The sequence below is a fragment of the Emydura macquarii genome, unplaced genomic scaffold (genome assembly GCF_026122565.2).
Source record: "Emydura macquarii macquarii isolate MOO-44397 ecotype Brisbane River unplaced genomic scaffold, CSIRO-AGI_Emac_v2 contig_2324, whole genome shotgun sequence".
NCBI lineage: Eukaryota > Metazoa > Chordata > Testudines > Chelidae > Emydura > Emydura macquarii.
Window position 1 is genome coordinate 1 of NW_027132461.1, and position 18,775 is coordinate 18,775.

General features: G+C 55.8%; 3 protein-coding genes across 3 annotated transcripts; 2 read left to right on the forward strand and 1 right to left on the reverse strand.

Moving 5' to 3' along the window:
* Positions 1-3: 3 nt before the first annotated feature.
* On the forward strand, positions 4-3,354 carry LOC137161572 (killer cell lectin-like receptor subfamily B member 1B allele C; the record flags this gene model as incomplete). Its single annotated transcript, XM_067560951.1, has 4 exons — positions 4-58; positions 1,918-2,072; positions 2,475-2,587; positions 3,231-3,354. Coding segments are annotated over 4 exons (447 nt in total), but the record flags the coding sequence as incomplete, so codon positions are not given.
* A 3,115-nt stretch (positions 3,355-6,469) lies between these two features.
* LOC137161569 (killer cell lectin-like receptor subfamily F member 1) lies at positions 6,470-13,074 on the forward strand. Its single transcript, XM_067560949.1, has 6 exons — positions 6,470-6,554; positions 7,842-7,940; positions 10,208-10,396; positions 11,580-11,734; positions 12,189-12,301; positions 12,942-13,074. Exons 1-6 carry the CDS (start codon positions 6,470-6,472, stop codon positions 13,063-13,065), a joined length of 765 nt encoding a protein of 254 aa, XP_067417050.1. The 3' UTR covers positions 13,066-13,074.
* Positions 13,075-13,987: 913 nt separating this feature from the next.
* On the reverse strand, positions 13,988-18,103 carry LOC137161570 (C-type lectin domain family 2 member D-like). Its single transcript, XM_067560950.1, has 5 exons — positions 17,962-18,103; positions 16,964-17,074; positions 15,967-16,151; positions 14,475-14,578; positions 13,988-14,230 (listed from the first exon to the last, which is right to left on the reverse strand). The coding sequence occupies exons 1-5, from the start codon at positions 18,101-18,103 to the stop codon at positions 14,104-14,106; spliced, it is 669 nt and encodes a 222-aa protein (XP_067417051.1). The 3' UTR covers positions 13,988-14,103.
* Between the last annotated feature and the right edge of the window lie 672 nt (positions 18,104-18,775).

Consider the following 18,775-nt stretch of genomic DNA (forward strand, 5'->3'; position numbering starts at 1 on the left):
CGCATCCGATCCCAACTGACGCAAAGTCTGTGCCACCCGGCCCAGCCTGGCCCAGCAGGTAACCCCGGCTCGTGTGTCTCTGAGCCGCCCTCCGCCCCCGGGCGCTGCCCGTGGAAACCCAGTTGCCGTCCCAGGCTGTGGGGCTGGTGCAGATGTAAGCGGGGGAATGTGGGGAACTTCCCTTGCTTGTACACTGCCCCGGTAGAGTTGGCTAGCAAAAGGATCTGAGTCCCTGCTCCCACTCTCTTTACCCAGAGGCCCCACCTGACCTCGAGGGCTCCTCCCACTCTCCTGTGTGGTGGGGTGCCTGTAACCCCGACAAGGCTGGACCCAGGATTCCTGGGGCTCAACCCCCAATCTTGCCATGGTCCCCTAGGGCAGGGGTTGGGTGTCCCCACGCCGGGGTCTAACTCTGCGCTGGGTGTTTCCCTGACCCACTGATCAGTGCACACACTGCAAAGCAACACAATGTGTTACACAAACAGCAACCAAATCAAGTATACAATAAGAAAAGAGGAGAAGGGTGAAAGGCAAACCCCCAGCACTGCCCCTGGCCCGGGGCACCACACACAGTGTCTGTGGGGCTCACAGTCTGTCACACGTCGCAGGCCCACTGTCCAGGCCCTGGCTGCGCTGGAGGGATGCAGAGTCAGCCCCTGCTCTGCCAGGAGCCGCACACTCCCAGAGTCCCCTTCGCTCTGCCCAGCTGCTCACCACACCCGGCTCCAGACGGCTCCTGCCCCAGCTCGCTCTGCTCCATGCAGCTGTGCTTGGCTCTGGGATGCCCCCTGCTCTGCTGCTGTGGGTCGGCTCAGCTCGGCTCCATTCAGCTTTTCTGTGCTCCTCTTCCAGCTGCTGCTGCTTTGTCCTTAGCTCCCCTCAGTTCTGCCCCAGCCATGCAGCTCCAGTTCACACCCAGGGCTGGGCTTCCCGCACCCTCCTGGCTCCCTCATTGGCCTGCCCGCCCTGTCAATCAGGCTGACCTGAGCTGGCCTCTCCCCGCTGGCCCTGGGGGCTGTGTCTGTCCCAGGGTGCTGCTTCCTCCGGAGATGCCAACCCAAAAGACCCACTAAGTTTCAATAAGGGGCTAATAGACCCTTTACACAGAGCAGGGACATGCCGCCCCCTGCTGGCTGCACCCACCTACCCCCCCCCAGCCCCGCTCGGTGCCCGTCTGTCACTGCAGCCGCCTCGGCTGGGGCTGGGCGTGGGGCTGGGCCGAGACCGTGTGGGGCAGCGACATCTAGTGGCCGTGCCAGGTACACACAAGTGGGGACCCCACAGGTGGGTTTTGAAATAATCTAGCACCGGGATGGCCACGTTTGCAGAGCGGCGTCGGGTCCCAGCGGAGAGACTGTGTCATGGACTCACCGTCCCTCCCCATCCCCTGACAGCCCTGGGGTCCCACTTCCTCTCCTGGGCTCCCAGCCCACGCCTCACCTCCCTTCCCCCCCCATACCCGGCTAGATTTCCACTAACACGTCTTCCGTTGTCCTAGCCCATTCTAGGCCACTCTGGCCTGTAAAGTGGCTTTGCAATGGATGCAGACACCCCATGAAACCCCCCCTGCATGGGCCTCCCTAGATGATGTGAAGCTGGGATAAGGGCTCTGCACCCGCCCTGCTCCAGCCCCCTGTGCAGGGGGCAGATTGGGGGTGTGGCTAGAGTGCAGTGCACTATGGGTATTCTCTGCTTCCCAGGGCCCACAAGGCAGCAGTGGATAAGGCAGAGAAGCCCCGAGGCTGCTCTAACTGACACCAGGAACCAGGCAGGGACCTGCACAGCCCCAGATTTCAGGCAGCACAAAGGGGATTTAAACCCATTTTACCCCCATCCCCTGCCTGAGCCGCAGGAAGGGGGTGGCTGGGACTGAGGACCAGGGCGCTCAGAGCACTAGTGACGCTTCTCTCTTTCCAGTGGGCTCCGGGTGCAAACTCTGCCCCACAGACTGGCGGCTGCGCGGGGACAAGTGCTACTGGGTCTCCAGAGACAGTAACACATGGAGCGAGAGCCGCGCCGACTGCTCAGCGAGGGGCTCTCATCTGCTGGTGATCCGGGACCGGGAGGAGCTGGTAAAGGGGCGATAACATCCCGCTGGAGCTGCCCCTGCAGGGATGGGCCCTGGGTACAGAGGCCAAGGGGCTCATTCAGATACATTTTCAGGCTTAGATTTTCCTGGCTGCCTAGGGTGTTTGGACACTCCCTTCCCATTAATTGTTAATAACAGGGTGTCCAAACCCCTTAGGCGTCTTTGACAAGCACAGCCTACATCACTAGCCCGAGGATCAGCTGGCATGGAGGGGCTGGGTGTGAGAGAGCGAGGTATGTGAAGGGATGGATGGACAGACAGCTGTGCATGGGGATTGCCAGTCGGACACGACAGCCTGTAGTTGTGGGGCTGACGTAGATGCAGACTTGGGTGTGCAAGACCAGAGAGTTACACTCACCAGCTGCCTGTCGCACGCTCACTGCAGGAGTTCCTGAAGGACCTGACACACTGGTCAAAGCAGTTCTGGGTCGGACTGTCCGTCCCCTCCCCGCAGAAGGCCTGGGTCTGGCTGGACGGCTCCCGGCTGGATCTCACCCGGTGAGTGATTCCTTGAGTCAAACACTTTCCCTGCCCTCTGCGGGCGGAAGGGGCCGGGGAAGATTTGGGGGAAGGTTGGGATCCCAGCGGGAGCCGGGCTCAGTGTCAGACGATGCTGGGACCTCAGGAGGGATGATGGGGAGCCTGGCTGAGAGGGGGGCTGGGCGGGAGCAGGCAGGGCCATGGGGCAGGAAGAGATTTGTGCATCCCCCAGCGCAGAGGTGGTAGCTGGAGACCTGGGGCCAGGCTGGAGCAAAGGGGCCAGGCCAGAGCTCTGGGGATCCTCTGGTGCATGGGGCAGTGGAGGAGGGGAGAACAGAGCAGCCAGGGAGGCAGGAAGGGACCGGGAGGGGGCAGCATCTGCACAGCCCTGTAGGGAAGAGATGAGGAGCAGGAGAGGGGGATGGGCAGGGTCTAGCACAGCAGGGAGGATGAGGATGGAGCAGATCCCTGGGATCTGGGCAGGCAGAGGCCGTTAGAGACCCTGGCCAGGCCCCTGACAGCGGTGGAGAGGGGGCAGCCCCCCAGGGCAGAGCTGGAGGAGAGGCCGGCCGCAGATCCTGTTAAAGCAGGGAAGAGCCGCCAGCGACTGAGTGTGATCGACCCACCTGCACTGACAGGGGCCCTCTGCTTTGTCCCGCAGGTTCCCGGGGCTGGGCCAGGCTGAAGAGAACAGCTGTGGGACAGTGAAGTGGAATCAGATTCGTTCGGACAGCTGCAGCTCTGGATTGCAGTGGATTTGCCAGCGAGACGCCATCCCGCTCTGAGCAGGGCATCGATGGCCCTTTAATACTGGAAACGGGCCCTTCCTTCATCAGTAAAATGCTTATGAATGATCTTTTGCCCTTTAAAATAGCACCCGTCCTGTGAGGATCTCAAAGCACTGCTCAGCGCTGTCAGATTCATCATCCCCATTCCGCAAGTGGGGAAACTGAGGCACAGAGCGGGGACTTGACCTAGGTAGGGCTGCCCGGAGAGTCAGCGACAGAGCTAGGAACTGACGTCTCGACACCGGACCCCCAGCCTGGCTGCTCTGACCCACGAGACCCCACTCTGTGCCTAGAGCTAGGAGAGAACCCAGGAGTCCTGGCACTAGCCTCCCAGCTCTAACCCCCCAGACCACACTCCCCTCCCAGCACTGCTGACAGTGCTGGTGCTACCACTGGACGCCTGCCCCGTCTCAGCACCGTTGTCTCAGACTCTCGGCAGACTCAGGCAGCGTTGCTGGGGCAGTTACGCTCGGGGCAGCTCTCAGAGTGACGGGCTCAGACTCTCAGCAGACGGCCGTGCCAGTGGTATCCATAAAGGTTTAAGGGCAGAAGGGCCAATTAAATCATCCGGGGTGGCCTCCTGTATCTCACAGACCATTCAATTTCACCCAGCTACCCCTGTCTGGAGCTGAAGAACGTGTGTTTGACTAACCCAGACAGGCCTCCAGGCTGGATCTGAAGATGCCAAGAAAAGGAGCCTCCCCCGCCTCCCCCGGCAGTTTGTTCCCATGGTTAACCACCCTCTCATAAAACTCACCACCAAGAATGCCCCCTCCGGACAAGGCCTGGCGTTGCAGCACACTGCCTCAGTTTCTCCCCTCTTCGGGGTCACGTCCTGCTCCAGACTCATTGACCAAGACACACAAATCTTCTCGGTCCAAAGATAAAATCCTCAGGGTCCAAACTGGACTGTGTCCAGCAACTGAGAAATCCTAGGCAGAGCTCCCCTGTCACCATGAAAACTCCTCTTCCGGGCTCACCTTTCCCAGATCCTTAACAAACGCGACACACACAAATTCAGCCCCTTTGTAGGGCATCCCTCCTGCACCCTGGGCACTGCAGAACCTGCCCTGCTCCTATCTAAGCCCTGTCTCCCAGGGCCCCTTCCTGGACGCTAATTTCCCAGCAGGTTCCTACTCTCTGATCTCTCTCCTCCCCCTGCTTCCTGTCCCCCTTCTTACTGACACCCAGCTCTTTAAGGGGACCCCTGTCCCTGTCTCAGCTGCATTTGGTTAATGATCCCTGCATTTGGTTGGCCCCAGGCTTCTGATCCTTAAAGGGACAGGCTGTGTCCCTGCTGTTAAAAAGTGGTGCCAGCTCCCAGCGAAGCACGGAGACACGATGCTACCGAGGTGTGACTTCCGCAGGGCGCTTCACACTCAAAGTATTTTGGTTGTTGGGCCTTTGGGGTGTTTTTTTTAAGGGAAAATTCACCTTTTTCCAAGCGAAGCCCAATATGTTCGAGGGAAATTTGGTAAAATGGAAAAGCCGATTTTCCATCAAAACCCAGTCTCGAGGGATCCGTTCTCCCACCCTATGCAGAAAGTGTCGGTTTCCTTGGAAAAATGTGAGTTTTCACTGGGAATCCGGAATAGTGAAAACTTCTCACCTAAACTCCCTCCGCGCCCCTCCAAAATCGGTCAGTTGGCTGCAGTTTGGGGCTGAACGATGGGTGAGGGGCTGCACATTTTCAGAGTTTTGCAGCTGAAAAGTGTTCCGTTTTTGGGCCACCAAAGTGCAAATGTACCATGGAAATGAAACCCGTTTTCCGCCCAGCTGGAGCAGGAAAGGCTCAGCCTGGTGCTTCTCCTGCAAAGCCGGCGGCTGGCTGGATAGTGCGAGCTGTGTGAACGTGCTTCGGTTCCTCTCGAAAACCTCTGGGCGGAAGTGCCAACAGAGCTGGCTGACTAGCTCGAACGCTAGGGCTTCGAGTGGTTTAGAGCGATAGATCCTGGATTCGGGCCCAGCTACGTTCACTCCCCGGCATTGTTGTTACCACAGAGTGTGTGAATCAATAAAAGGCGTGTGAAAAATCCATTCGACTCCCGGTCTGTGCACGGAGGGTGGGATCTGACCGAGGGGAAAGGGACATTTATACTGAGTGGGGGCTAAAACACAGCCCGGAGCGATGCCCTTCGGAGCCGTACATTGCCTGTGCAAAGGGGGGGTGATCTGCTGGCGGAAATGACAGGAGAATGAGATCTAAAGTGATGGTTGGGGAAAAAGAGGCTGACCGTGTGGTTACGCCTCTGGACTGGGCCTTGAGGTCAGGCTGCACTTCCTGGCTCTGCTACTGGCTTCTTGTGTGAGCTTGGTCATGTCTCCGAATGGCTCTGTGCCTCAGTTTCCCCATGTGGCTCCAGCACCTCTTAGGTTGCATCAGGGCTCCCCAGCAGGCCCCAATGAGTTCAGACGCCTGGGAGAGACTTCGCCCCTTTAGGGCAGCGATGCAGCTGCCTTCCCAAACCGAGCCAGCTGAGACACAACGTCCAAGAGCCCTTAGGTTAGTCTGGGAAAGCCAAGCTCAGTGTCCGTGCTGGCCCGAAGCTGCCTGGGCTTCAGCTCTCCCTGCGCTGGCCGGTCCTGTTCGTACCTCGGGGAGCCGACGCCTCAGGGGTCTTGGCCTCTGTCTGTGCTGATGTTTTGGGCTTCATCATCGACGCTTCCTCCCCTGCCTCTCCGGTGCTGTCTGTCCATACGGAGTCAGTTCCGGACAGCGCATTGCCACGGATCCAGACAGGCCCACTGCCTCTGGTGCCTGCCCCAGGGGGACAGCGAACCTTTCACAGCCAGTGGCGGGGGAAACTGAGGCACGCAGCTCTTTCACCCAAATAGCACCGTTTCCACACCGGCAGGCGGATGCTACATCGAGAGGGGCTGGCTAAAGCGCCTAGACAGGCGGGCTGTGCCCCTCACCCTGGCATCAGGGCGCGCCCACCACGGGCGGGAAGAGCCCTGCCGTGACTCGAGGCAACTCTGCAGCAGTAGCAAAGAGTCCCTGGGGCTGGAGGCTCTGCCCACACGGCTGCAGGCCAGCGTCTCAGCTTCCTGTGAGGTCTCACCTCTCCACACCTCGTGTGGCCCTGAGCGGCTCCTGCTGCATTCTCGGGCCATGGAGGACGAGGAGGGCTACATGATGCTGAACCTGCGGCCCAAGGGGGGCGGCTCGGCCGTCCCTGCCCCGGCCCGGATCCAAGGTACTGATTTCAAATCCTGCTCTCCGCCTGCCGCCTGCACGTCCCGGCAGCAGGGTGAGGGCTAGGGCAGGGAGGGGACATGGCCTGGCAGGGGCGGGGGAGAGTCTGGTTCAGACAAGAGCTGGGTTAGCCGTGCAGGTAGCATACGGGGCCTGATCCTTCAGGACCTACGCACGTGCCTGATGGGAGCTTTGCATCCCAGGGTCTCCAAGGTGGGGGTCAATGGGAAAAACAGGCCCAGATGGCGACAGTGACTTGCCCGTGGCCATGCAGCAAATCAGTGCCGCAGGTAGGAAAAGAACCCAGGAAGCCTTTCCTTTCCCCTGCTCATCCCCACACAAATCCCACTGTCCTCACAGTGTAGAGAGGGGGACCCCCAAGTCCTGAGCCCCAGATCTAACCAACAGATCCCATGTCTCACCTACAGGAAGGGAGAGAGAAGCCCTAATGCCCAGTTCTAACCCAGGACAGCCCACCCCTCTCCCAGAGCCAGGGATCCTGCCCCATGGTCCTGCTGCTCTGACCCCACTCGCCTCCCAGGGCCAAGGATAGAACCCAGGAGTCCTGGTTTCCAGCTGCCCCCTGCTCTAACCCATTAGACCCCACTCCCCTCCCAAAATTGGAGGCATAACCCAGGAGTCCTGGCTCCCTCCCCAACCACTAGGCCCCACTGCCCGCACAGAGCCAGGGGCAGAACGCAGGCGTTCTCCTGATCCATACACCCGGGCTGTAGAATTTCATGCAGCGATACCAGAAGTGCTGGGGATTATTCTTCCTGCCCCGTGAGCGAACGCTGCTGCACGTCTTTGCTTGTTGAACTGTGGGTCGTACTCGGATTCGGTTTGGAAATTTTCTGAGGAAATGTTTTGGTTATTTTCCTTTTTTCATTTTTAAAAACTGCCTTTTCCCAGCCTGACATTTTTCTCCGCCGAGGGCGAAAAATACTGGGAAAGAAAGGGGGGGTCGGTGTTGAAAAACCCCTCGTGTCACTGAGCTGCCCAGTCAAAACTGGCAAAGAAACTGCTCCCTCCCCCGCCCCGGCCGACTTTGGAAATGGAAAAGGGAAATTAGAACTAGGAATGGGCCACACCACAACAGAACCACCAAAGGGTGTTTTCGTTGGGAACAAAGTACCGAAAAGTGGAACATCTGAGGAAAATCAAACTGTTTTCACACAAGTTCCCAGTTAAAGACAAAAGGAGCAAAATTTTCATTGACAAATTTATGGGGGGAAATAAGTCCTGAGCTCGATTCTGATTGTGTTTTACCAAACACCGACTCTTCCAGGTCCTCCTCTGAACCCCCAGAGGCACCGGCGGGCTCTGTGCGCGGCGTGTGTTGTGATCTGTGTTTTGGTGGTAACTGTCATAGCGCTGGGGATGTGGGGTAAGTGCCAAAAGCTGGGTGTTCATTTGTGCGTTTGCATAAGTGTGTAGCGTGGCCTCCCTGGTCTTCCACTGCTGGGTAAATTCCGTTGTAGAAAAACAGCCTGACGCTGTTGACAGCCTGACTGAAATATAATGAGAGAGAAAGACAGTGTGTGTGTGTCTGTGTGAGTGAGTGTGTGTGTGTGTGTGGATAACTATATGGATGAGTGTGTGAGGAGACAGACAGGGTGTGTGAGTGTGAGTGTGAGGCTAGACAAATCCAGACTTACACTAGAACTGGATAAAAAGTAGGGAAAATTTTATGGATATAAAAAAAATCTCTTGTCACCCTCTATCCCAACTTAAAAACCCAAAAACCCTATGTTTTGAAGATTCAAACTTAACATGAAATTAAAACTTGGGAGGCAGTGCAGAAAATTATGTGAGTGTTTCATCAACATTTTTTCAACCAACTCTAATACCGGAGTTGATTTTAAAAATGGCATGAAACATTCGCAAAGAAAAACAAAGGTTTTGCCGAACTGATGTGTTCCTAGTGGAAAAAGTCAATGATCAGGTCTAACTGAGATCAGGGCCCCGTTGTGCCGGGGGCTGCAGAGACACACAGCGAAAGACAGACCCTACCCCAGCTGAGATCAGGGCCCCATTGCGCCGAGCGCTGAACAGACAAAGTAAAAGACAGTCCCTGCCTCCAAAGAGCTCAGTCTTAATGGACAAGACAGAGAAAGCAAAGAGGAGAAGTGATTTACCCAAGGTTATACAGCAGATCAGTGGCAGAGCTGGGATATGATCCCAGATTTCCTGGCTCTCAGCCCTATCCATTAAACAATGCTGCCTTTCTGTTACCTGCACTGGATCAGCTCCAAGGTGACTGGCCAACACCACCAGCCGGGCGTTTCAAAGGGGTTGTTGACATTTCAGAATTTGAAACATTTCCACCTGCTTGAAAATCTGGGCGTAAGGAAAAATTATTCCTGTTTTCCCCCTAGCTTTTCCGCAGCACTGGGCATTTCAGTACCAGGATCCTCGACTCGCACTAATGGGGAAATGCGGCTGGGCGATACATGGAGAAAGACAGCAGCAAAATGTGGCTGTGAATTGTTTCCCTGCTCTCTTGTTCCCATCGACCAGCTGACACTTCAGGTGGAGCCGGCTGTTCGCAGCAGCAGCTCACAGGCAGCCCAGGCGAAGGCTGGCCTGGTGGTTTGGGTGCTAATCGGGGACTCAGGAGCTCTGGGACCGGTTCTTGGTTCTGCCACAAATTTCCTATATGACCCAGGCTGATTTAAGGCTAGAATGCCACAGGGGTTTAGGGGCCTAGTGGGATGTTTTCTGGAGCCCAGGTGCCTAACACCTATTGAGGACAAGGGGAATTAAGCACCTAGGGCCCATGGGAGTTAGACTCCTAAATAACTGGGCCTAGGTGCTTCTGAAAACCCCACTCGGAGCCTGTCTGCATCTTCTTTCGGCACCTTTAATAATCTGTCCCCATGATCCTCCCCTGCATCACAGGGAATGTGGGTGAGGGGCGCAGACAGCAAGCGCCGGGGGCCAGAGAAGCTCTCCGACACACAGGCTGTGCCCCTCACCTTGGTATCAGGGTGGCTGCACTGGAGGGGGAAGGGCGCCCATCACTGGCTGGAAGCGCTTCTGTGACTGAACCAACTTCTAGAGCAGCAGAGAGCCCCGCACACCGGACGCTCTGACCACGTCGTGTCCACCCGGCTGCAGCCCAGCATCTCAGCTTCCTGTGCGATCTCACACCCCAGCCCACGCGGCTCCCGGCTCCTCCTCTCCCTGGGGCGCACAAGGCAGGACAAGAAGGGCTCCACTGTCTTGAATCTGCAGCACAAAAGGCCAGCTCAGGTGTGCCATCCTCAGCTGGGAACCCGGGCTGGTCCTCGCCACCTCAAGACACGCTGTGCCTCAGTTTCCCCACCTGTGCAATGGAGATAACAGCCCTGCTCTGCCTCCCTCTCATAATCCAGTGACAGGGGCCGGATAACTTAGATAGAGGCAAACACCGGCTGGGTTTGCAGAGGGACCCAAGGGATTTAGGCCCCTAATTCCCGGTGATTTTCAATCCGCTTTTTTAGAACCTGCCCCTTTGGGCTGCCCCGAAGCCCATTGGAGTCAGAGCAGAGGAGGCTGAATGGGCTTCAGGCCAGGCCCGGTGTCTCTGCACGATTCTCTGCTGGTGCTTTTACCCAGCAAACCCTGTAACATCGACCGGTCGCTCTCACTCAAACCGACGCTGCTTTGCAGTTTCCAAGCTGGCGTCTGAGAAGGGACAGACCCCGGTAGCGCCCGATTGCCACGGAGCTGGGAGCGGAGACACATGGACACCCCCTGGGAGCGGAGCCACCTGCACAGCAGAATGCAGCGCCTGCCTGCAGCGTTTCCTATCCCAACTGACGCAAAGTCTGTGCCACCCGGCCCAGCCCGGCCCAGCAGGTAACCCCGGCTCGTGTGTCTCTGAGCCGCCCTCCGCCCCCGGGCGCTGCCCGTGGAAACCCAGCTGCCGTCCCAGGCTGTGGGGCTGGTGCAGAGCAGGGACACGCCGCCCCCTGCTGGCTGCACCCACCTACCCCCCCCCCCCCCCCGTCCCGCTCGGTGCCCTTCTGTCACGTCAGCCGCCTCTGGGGCTGGGCTGAGACCGTGTGGGGCAGCGACCTCTCGTGGCCATTCCGGGTAATACCCGGCCACGTAGCTGTTAATGGCGACGTAATACAAAGCTGTGCACTTTTTTCCAGTGGTGGGAGGGGGTCACCTCTCCTTAGGGAGATTGTCTTATGGGCTCGCCCCTGCCCCGTTCGTTAGCAGCTGGACCCCTTTTCCCCTTCCATGCCCCATCACACCTGGGTCCTGACCCCCCTCCTCTTCCCAGTTTGATTTACAGCACAATTCTCCCCCCGAACACCCCCCAGTTCCTCCAAGACCCTTCTAGGCCACTCTGACAGTGAAAAGTGGACTAAAGTGGGACCCTTTACCTAGATCCCACTGAGACTTTGCCCTCCCCTGGAGGAGCCTCTCTGGCAGGCATGGAGCTAGGGCAAGGACCCTGAACCCACCCAGTTCCCAACCCCTAATGTAGGGGGTGTGGCTAGAGCAGTGTTTCTCAAATAGTGTTCCTTGGAACCCAGGGTTCCATGGGACGAGTTGAAGGGTTTTGCGAAAAAGCGGAGCCGTGCCGCCGAGATAAACATAAGTTGCCTTGCCACCGCACAGCTGTCAGTGAGCTGCCGATCAGCTGCTATCGCGCCGCCAAACAGCTGATGGGGCTGCCGAAAATGGCTTAGATAGTGCGCTGCCAAAAGAGGGAAGATTTCTTGGACTTTTCGGCGGAGGCTATGGCATGGCTGGGCAAGGGTTCCACGGGGAAATATAATTGAGAAACACTGGGCTAGAGCACACTGCACTACCGGAATTCTCTGCTTCCCAGGGGACCCTAAGGGAACAAAGCATAAGGTAGAGCAGCCCCAAGGCTGCTCTAACTGACACCAGGAACCAGCAGCCCCAGATTTCAGGCAGCACAAAGCAGATTCACCCCCATTCCCTGCCCCAGCCGCAGAAAGCAGGGACTGGGACTGAGGCCCAGGGCGCTCAGAGTATTGGTGATGCTTCTCTCTCTCTCCAGGGGGCTCCAGGTGCAAACTCTGCCCCACGGACTGGCGGCTGCATGGGGATAAGTGCTACTGGCTCTCCAGAGAAAATAAAATATGGAACGAGAGCCGCGCCGACTGCTCAGTGAGGGGGTCTCTGCTGCTGGTGATCCGGGACCGGGAGGAGCTGGTAAAGGGGCGATAACATCCCGCTGGAGCAGAGGCCAAGGGGCTCATTCAGATACATTTTGGGGCTTGGATTTTCACAGCTGCCTAGGGTGTTTGGACACTCCATTCCCATTAATTGTTAATAAAAGGGTGTCCTAACCCCTTAGGTGGCTTTGACACACCCAGCCCACATCACTAGCCCTGGGATCCGGGGGGGGGGCAGGTGGGAGGACAAAGACGGCTTTAAGCCATCGTTAGCCCCCAACTCTGTGTGTGCCGAACACAGCTCAGCTGGAACGCAGGGGCTGGGTGTGAGAGAGCGAGGTATGTAAAGGGAGGGATGGACAGACAGCTGTGCACGGGGATTGCCAGACGGACACGACAGCCTGTAGTTGTGGGGCTTACGTAGATGCAGACTTGGATGTGCAAGACCAGAGAGTTACACTCACCAGCTGCCTGTCACATGCTCACTGCAGGAGTTCCTGAAGGACCTGACCCAAGGGTCAAATCAGTTCTGGGTCGGACTGTCCGTCCCCTCCCCGCAGAAGGCCTGGGCCTGGCTGGACGGCTCCCGGCTGGATCTCACCCGGTGAGTGATTCCTTGAGTCAAACACTTTCCCTCCCCTCTGCGGGCGGAAGGGGCTGGGGGAGGTTTGGGGGAAGGTCGGGATCCCAGCGGGAGCCGGGCTCAGTGTCAGACGATGCTGGGACCCAGGAGGGGTGATGGGGAGCCCGGCTGAGAGGGGGGCTGGGCGGGAGCAGACTGGGCCGTGGGGCAGGGAGACATTTGTGTGTCCCCCAGAGCAGAGGTGGTGGCTGGAGCCCTGGGAACAGGCCAGGACAAAGGGGCCAGGCCAGAGCCCTGGGGATCCCCCGGCACATGGGGCAGGGGCGGAGGGGAGAACAGAGCAGCCAGGGAGGCAGGAGAGGACCCAGAAGGGGCAGCATCTGCACAGCCCAGTGGGGAGGCGACATGGAGCAGGAGAGGGGGATGGGCAGAGTCTAGTGCAGCAGGAGGATGAGGATGGAGCAGATCGCTGGGATCTGGGCAGGGAGAGGCCATTACAGACCCCGGCCAGGCCCCAGACAGCAGTGGAGAGGGGGCAGCCCCCAGAGCAGAGCTGGAGGAGAGGCCGGCCGCGGATCCTGTTAGAGCAGGGAAGAGCCGCCAGCGACTGAGTGTGATCGACCCACCCGCGCTGACAGGGGCCCTCTGCTTTGTCCCGCAGGTTTCCAGTTCCAGGCCAGGCTAAAGGGAACAGCTGTGGGACGGTGAAGGAGAATCAGATTCATTCTGAAAGTTGCAGCTCTGCATTTCAGGGCATTTGCCAGCGAGACGCTGTCCTGCTCTGAGCAGGGCAGCGAGGGCCCTTTAATAATGGAAGCAGGCCCTTCCTTCATCAATAAAATTATTATGAATGATCTTTTTCCCCTTTAATATAGCGCCTGTCCTGTGATGATCTCAGAGCACCACCCAGAGCTCAATCAGATTCATCATCCCCATTTTGCAGGTGGGGAAACTGAGGCACAGAGAGTGGAATTGGAATAGTCAGTTACAGAGCTAGGAATTGAGCTCTCAATACAGGACTCCCAGACTTGCTGCTCTAACCCACTAGATCCCCGCCCCCCCTTTGCCTAGAGTTGGGATAAAACCCAGGAGTCCTGAGACCCAGCCTCCCCCCCACCCCAACTCATCCCACTGACTCTCATAACTGAGTTAGCAGGATCACTCCCAAGAGTCAGTTGCAGCAGCAGCCCCTATGGGGGGAGGGACTCGGGCATGGCGGGAGATTTTGGCAGGGGGGGGCTGTTTAATCATGGGGGCTGGGCTGTGGAATTAGCCTGAGCTGACCATTGCTGAGCTGGTGTGTAGGGAAGGGCGGCCTAGTGGTTAGAGCACCAGGCTGGGACTGACGGTTCTGTTCCTGGCTAAGCCACACAGCCCTGAGGCGAGTCCCTTCATTTCCCGGGGGTGCAGCTCATCCTCTGTAAAATGGGGACAATGACCCCCCCTGCAGCGAGGTAGCGTGTGAGCTGTGAGGGAAGGGCCTGGCTCTCGCTGTGCGTCTGTGCCACACACAGCACAACGGGGCCCTGAGCTCAGCGGGACGAGGGCACAGCAGGAAAATAAGTACAAAGGCCGTGGATGGATTTTAAGCAGCAGGCTCCAAATGTTATGAAACCGAAACACAGGGGCTGCCCACACCCTGGGAGGGCCACGGTGCCAGAGAGTCCCAGGGGAGGAGATATCGGCTGTTCCTTCAGCAAGTGTCTCTCTTCCTTGCTGCTGGGCCTGTCTCATCCTCACCAACATCATCAAGTCCCCCACTCACTGAGGCAGCTTTGGAGAGCCCCGTAACAAGGTCAACACCTGCCTCAGCCAGGTTACGGTCACTTTGCTTTGCCTTCTGTTTTCTCTGCTTGTTTGCTGCAGATCCAGCGTCCTTCCCTGGAGCAGCTGGAACTGGTAATATCGTGGTTCACAAAAGCACATTTTTCTCCTCCTGCTATTGCAAACCTGCAACAGCAACAAACAAATACAGTAACTAAAAAACCCACACAGCCGTTAGAGCAGCTTCACCGAGCAGTGAGAATCCAGCCCCGAGCAGTACACTCAACATGGCACAGCAAATCTCCGGCAGAGCTAGGAACTAAACCCAAATTCCCCCAGTCACAGCCCAGAGCTTAACCCCAGGGTCACTCTTCTGTTTGAAATGGGAGCTGCAGCATTCACTGAGTTAACAGAACTGAGAGGGACTCACCCATTATTGAATTCGGTGCCGTTGGTCCATTTCCAGGGCTGGTCCGATTCCCTGTGGAGGCCGATCCAGTAGTCGGAGGGACCTTTATAGCGCATCACAAAATCCTTTGTTACCAAAATAAAAATAAATGTGCATTACACACCATGGCAGGTGGGCACCGGATTGTCTGAGCTGCTACGCAGGGTGCTGGGCAGGTGGTCAGGGCTGGGAATTCTACACAGAGAAATGACAATCCAGACTCAAAGATAATACCTACCCACTCCATGAACTACAGGGAAATCAGCCCATGTGTGAACACCATGCTAAGACTAGTCTGTTGTCTTTAGTAGAGCTGGCGGGAGACTTTCCATCGAAATATTTCTGTGACAGAAAATATGTTTTCTGCAAAAATGATTTTTTCCATAAGTAAATGTCAATTTTGCTGAATTTTTTCAATTTTCCACCAAGCAGTGATTTTGTTTCAGGCCAATTCAACATTTGTCTGTAGCCAGCTGAGCTACCAGGGTACCTCATGGGAGCTGTAGTCCGGATGCCTCCTACCTCCATTCTCCTCCATGAGTTAGGTTCCCCCAGACTACATCTCCTACAATGCACCATGATTTCCCTATTGGCTGAGCCACCCAGTGCATCATGGGAGATGTAGTCCAGCCAGGGATCCTGGCACACGGAAGAGAATGGGTGCACGAGGCACCTAAATTACAACTCCCACGAGGACTCACGGACTAGTGTCAAAACCAGACATTTTCACATGTTTTTTTAACTGAACGTAAAGTTAAAAGTTTAGTTATTTCAGCTTCTTGTCCTGATTCCGATATTTTGACATTTGGTTTTATCCTGAATTTCCCATAGGCTGGAAATGCTGATTTTTAACCAGCTCTAGTGTTTAGCAGCTGCCTGGCTCAGATTCTCAGCTGCATTCCAGACCTTTATCACTCCTGCCTTCTTACCTAATCCCACACTTTTATTGAGTCTCCTGCTGTTAGGAAAAACACCAAACACCCCAGCTCCTGGAGTCAGGTGATTACAAGAGACTCCCCTCTTTTACAAGTTTCTAACCCTCATGGTAAGAGGGAAAAACTTGAAAATGTGACCCCTTAAAAAGCTCTGAAACCAGAAAACAAATTAAAATCCCTCAAAGCTATTCTTTTAAAGTCAATCTTATGGTTTGGGGGGTTCCTGACTGCTGATTTTTAAAGGCCTGGGTTGGCAAAGCAGCTCCCGACACACAAAAGTGGCTGGAAAAGCCTCTGGATTCTCTTGCTGAGAATTCCCCTGGAGCAGAGGGTCGGCATTTTAGCCTGACACTGCTCCAACTCAGTCCCAGTGCACAGGGAGGATGGAGCGTGGCTGGTGCACGCTGAGCTCAGCTGATCTGAGCTGTAAAAGTGGCGGTGGGAAGTTGCCCTAAATTCAAGCAGCATCTGGGGCCATGTCAGCCCTAGGACAAACCCAGCATAAAACTGCCTTTGTCACCCCGTCCTGTGCAGCTCACCATTTCCTGCTGGGTGTCGATCCCAGCCAGGGAGGCCCCGAATGCTGAGCAGTTGCTCTGGCTGGAGGCCCAGTTCGCTTCAGCCTCAGAGAAATAGTAACACTTCCCTAGGTGCCCGATCCAGCCCTCTGGGCAGGCGGATACTGGGCAGGCAGGAGTAGCTGGACACGGCTCACATTGCTTTGCTGGGGATGAGAAAGTAACAGGTAAGAGATTTGCCTTTCTCCCTCTGCAGCCATGGGAACAAGTACCATAGAGACACCACAACGGGAACACTGTGTATGCAGACGCACACACAAAGTCTCCACAATGGAAGGTGGAGTTTGTGCCTAAACCGGTTTCCCTTTTCTCTAGGCAGCTCCCCACGGGGACTCGAATTTGGAGCCATGTTTCCAGCCCGTCTCATTTGCTGCGACTCCAATTTTGCCTCCTGCCAGATGCTGCCGTTGAGACACCTGATTGCACCTGCACAACAAGCACTTCGGCATCTGCATGGCCAGGGCTGGTCTGGGGGGAAGGACACCAGGGCCGGGTGCTGTGGGCACAAAATTGTGCTTTCTAAAGCAGGCCTGGGGGTGAGGCCGCTTATGCTATTCGTAGAGTGACGTTTTAGCCACCAGCCAGGTGTGCAAGGCGCTGCCCGTTCTCGGGATGGACGACTCATCATTCTGCTTGCTGCTTTTAGCCATTTTAGGCCTTTGCAATAAACACAGACTAACTGGGCAGCTGGGAGAGTGGGGGTGACACGGCGACTCGCAGCCCTGGGTAACCAGCTGTGTTCAGGTGACACGGCAGCGCCAGCCAATAGCCAGTGGGAGCCGGGCACTGGGGGTGGGGAAAGCCCAGAGAAAAGCCCAGGCTCAGCAGAGTCTGATGTGACTATTGCAGCAGGGCTGGGCTGTGGGGGTGGAGGGGAGAAGGCGGCGGGTGGGATTGTGACATTTCCAGCACTGAATGTAAGGCACAGAGACGGGGTCACTGCGGGCTCCAGACTCACCTGGCAGGGCAAGGAGGATGACGAGGATGATGATGATGATGAGGAGGAGATTGAGAACCACGCTCAGAACTCCCCAGCGACATGCCCCTGCTTTCAACTGAGATAACCAACCTGTCATGGAAAAAGTCATTAATGCTCACGATGGGGCTACAGCAGGAGGGCTGGGCCCTGCGACGATGAACAGCATCAGCTGGAGCTAGATTAAAAATGGGATATTTTGCAGATTCTCTCAATTTCTTGCTGTATGAAGTGTAATTTTTCATTCCAAATAAGAGGCTAGCCCCCCCCACCTTTTTTGTGTGTGTGTTTTTTGTTTCCAGAGATTTCCCCTGCCCGGTGAAAATGTTTCCAGTGAAAATATGTTTATATAAAAGGAAGAGTGTGTGTGTGTGTGTGAGCAGACCCTGAAATTTTAAATAATTGAAATTGAAAAATTTAAATAAATTGATTCTATTTTCAAACAGAAAATTGCCCCTAAAACAAAAATGTTTCCATCTGAAATGAAGGTTTGCATTTGCTTCCACTTGAAACCCTGAATAATTTGAACAAAAAAGTTGTGGGGAAAAAAATGGTCCTGTTCAAAAAAGCATTTTCCACCCAGAAGACATTGATGGAAATGTGACCAGCCTGTCTAGCACTGAAGGAGGAAGTGGAGTGAAGATGTAGGGATTTCAGCAGGGATCTCGGGATCTAAAGACACGGGCGGCTCCTGTCTGAGCTAACGGCTTTCAGCCTGTGGTCTGCACAATCCTGGGAATCTGCAAACTGGGTCTGGGATTTCCAAAGGGATCCACACCCCCGGTCAAAATATTTTAGGGGGACACAGATGGGAAAAGGTTGAAAAACAAACACTGCAGTAGTGTATTGCAGGGAATAGCTGACTTAAGTGTCTCTTACATGGCCCAGCCCACTAGAGGAGACAAAGACCATCAAGTGAGTCAATGCAAGTTCTACTTGGACAGGAGAGGTGTGAGAAGACCCAAAAGAGGCGGCTCTACCTGCACAACCAGCTTTGCTGCTCTTCACACCCTCTGGAGCAATGGTCACTTGAGTTGTTTCCATTTGTTTCACTTGGTTTTCCTGGGAATCCAGGAGTGGATCTGGCTCCGTCTTCTCATCAGGAATTGACTCATTCAACATCTTCTCTGCCTGGTAAAGACGTGGACTCCAGAACTGGAGACATGCTCACACGTGAAGCACCTTCCTGCCGTCACTAAGGCCCTGTTCACAGTGGGTCTGGCAGTGCTGGCCAGCCCTTCTGAAGCACAACTTCAAAGCAGCTCCCTCGATTGTGGCTCAAGCACAGTTTAGCTCCGTGGGGTGATCAGAGAAACCCCCTTTCACATGTAATTTGATTGTGAGTTTTGCACAAATACCCCAACCAGCCAGGCTGTGAGTGACTGTATTTGAATGAACTGAGGTATCCCTGACACTGCTTTTATCCCCAGGGTCAACCAAGCCTTAGCAAGCGCTGAGCAAATCATCTCCAAGTTGCTGAATTATCCATGTTTGGTTTCTTTTCACGGAAGCCCCGTCTGGTCTGTACTGGAGGGTTTGCCTGTGGGGAGAAGGGTCAGGGTTATTCTGGCTCAGCACATAGCCCAGCACAGCAGGGTGGTTTACAGCTCACAGTGCTAGCACTGCCCTGGTTTCATAGAATCCTGGAAGATGAGGTTGGCAGGACCTCAGGGGGTGTCTAGTCCAAGCCCCTGCTCAAAGCTGGGCCAACCCCTTCTCCACGGCCATTTTCATCTGAAGGATCCCAAAGCACTTGACAAATGTAACCCCATGGATGCATGTGCTGGACTGGAG

What these genes read in the sequence shown, in the direction of transcription:
- LOC137161570 (XM_067560950.1), bottom strand. Translation starts at nt 18,103, where the DNA reads ATGTTGAATGAGTCAATTCCTGATGAGAAGACGGAGCCAGATCCACTC. An exon ending in CATCCTCCTTGCCCTGCCAG is followed by an intron (nt 16,152 to 16,963) that starts GTGAGTCTGGAG and finishes TCTCATCCCCAG; the next exon opens with CAAAGCAATGTGAGCCGTGT. An exon ending in GGCACCGAATTCAATAATGG is followed by an intron (nt 14,231 to 14,474) that starts GTGAGTCCCTCT and finishes TTGCTGTTGCAG; the next exon opens with GTTTGCAATAGCAGGAGGAG.
- LOC137161569 (XM_067560949.1), top strand. Translation starts at nt 6,470, where the DNA reads ATGGAGGACGAGGAGGGCTACATGATGCTGAACCTGCGGCCCAAGGGG. An exon ending in TCCGGGACCGGGAGGAGCTG is followed by an intron (nt 11,735 to 12,188) that starts GTAAAGGGGCGA and finishes TGCTCACTGCAG; the next exon opens with GAGTTCCTGAAGGACCTGAC. An exon ending in TCCCGGCTGGATCTCACCCG is followed by an intron (nt 12,302 to 12,941) that starts GTGAGTGATTCC and finishes TTTGTCCCGCAG; the next exon opens with GTTTCCAGTTCCAGGCCAGG.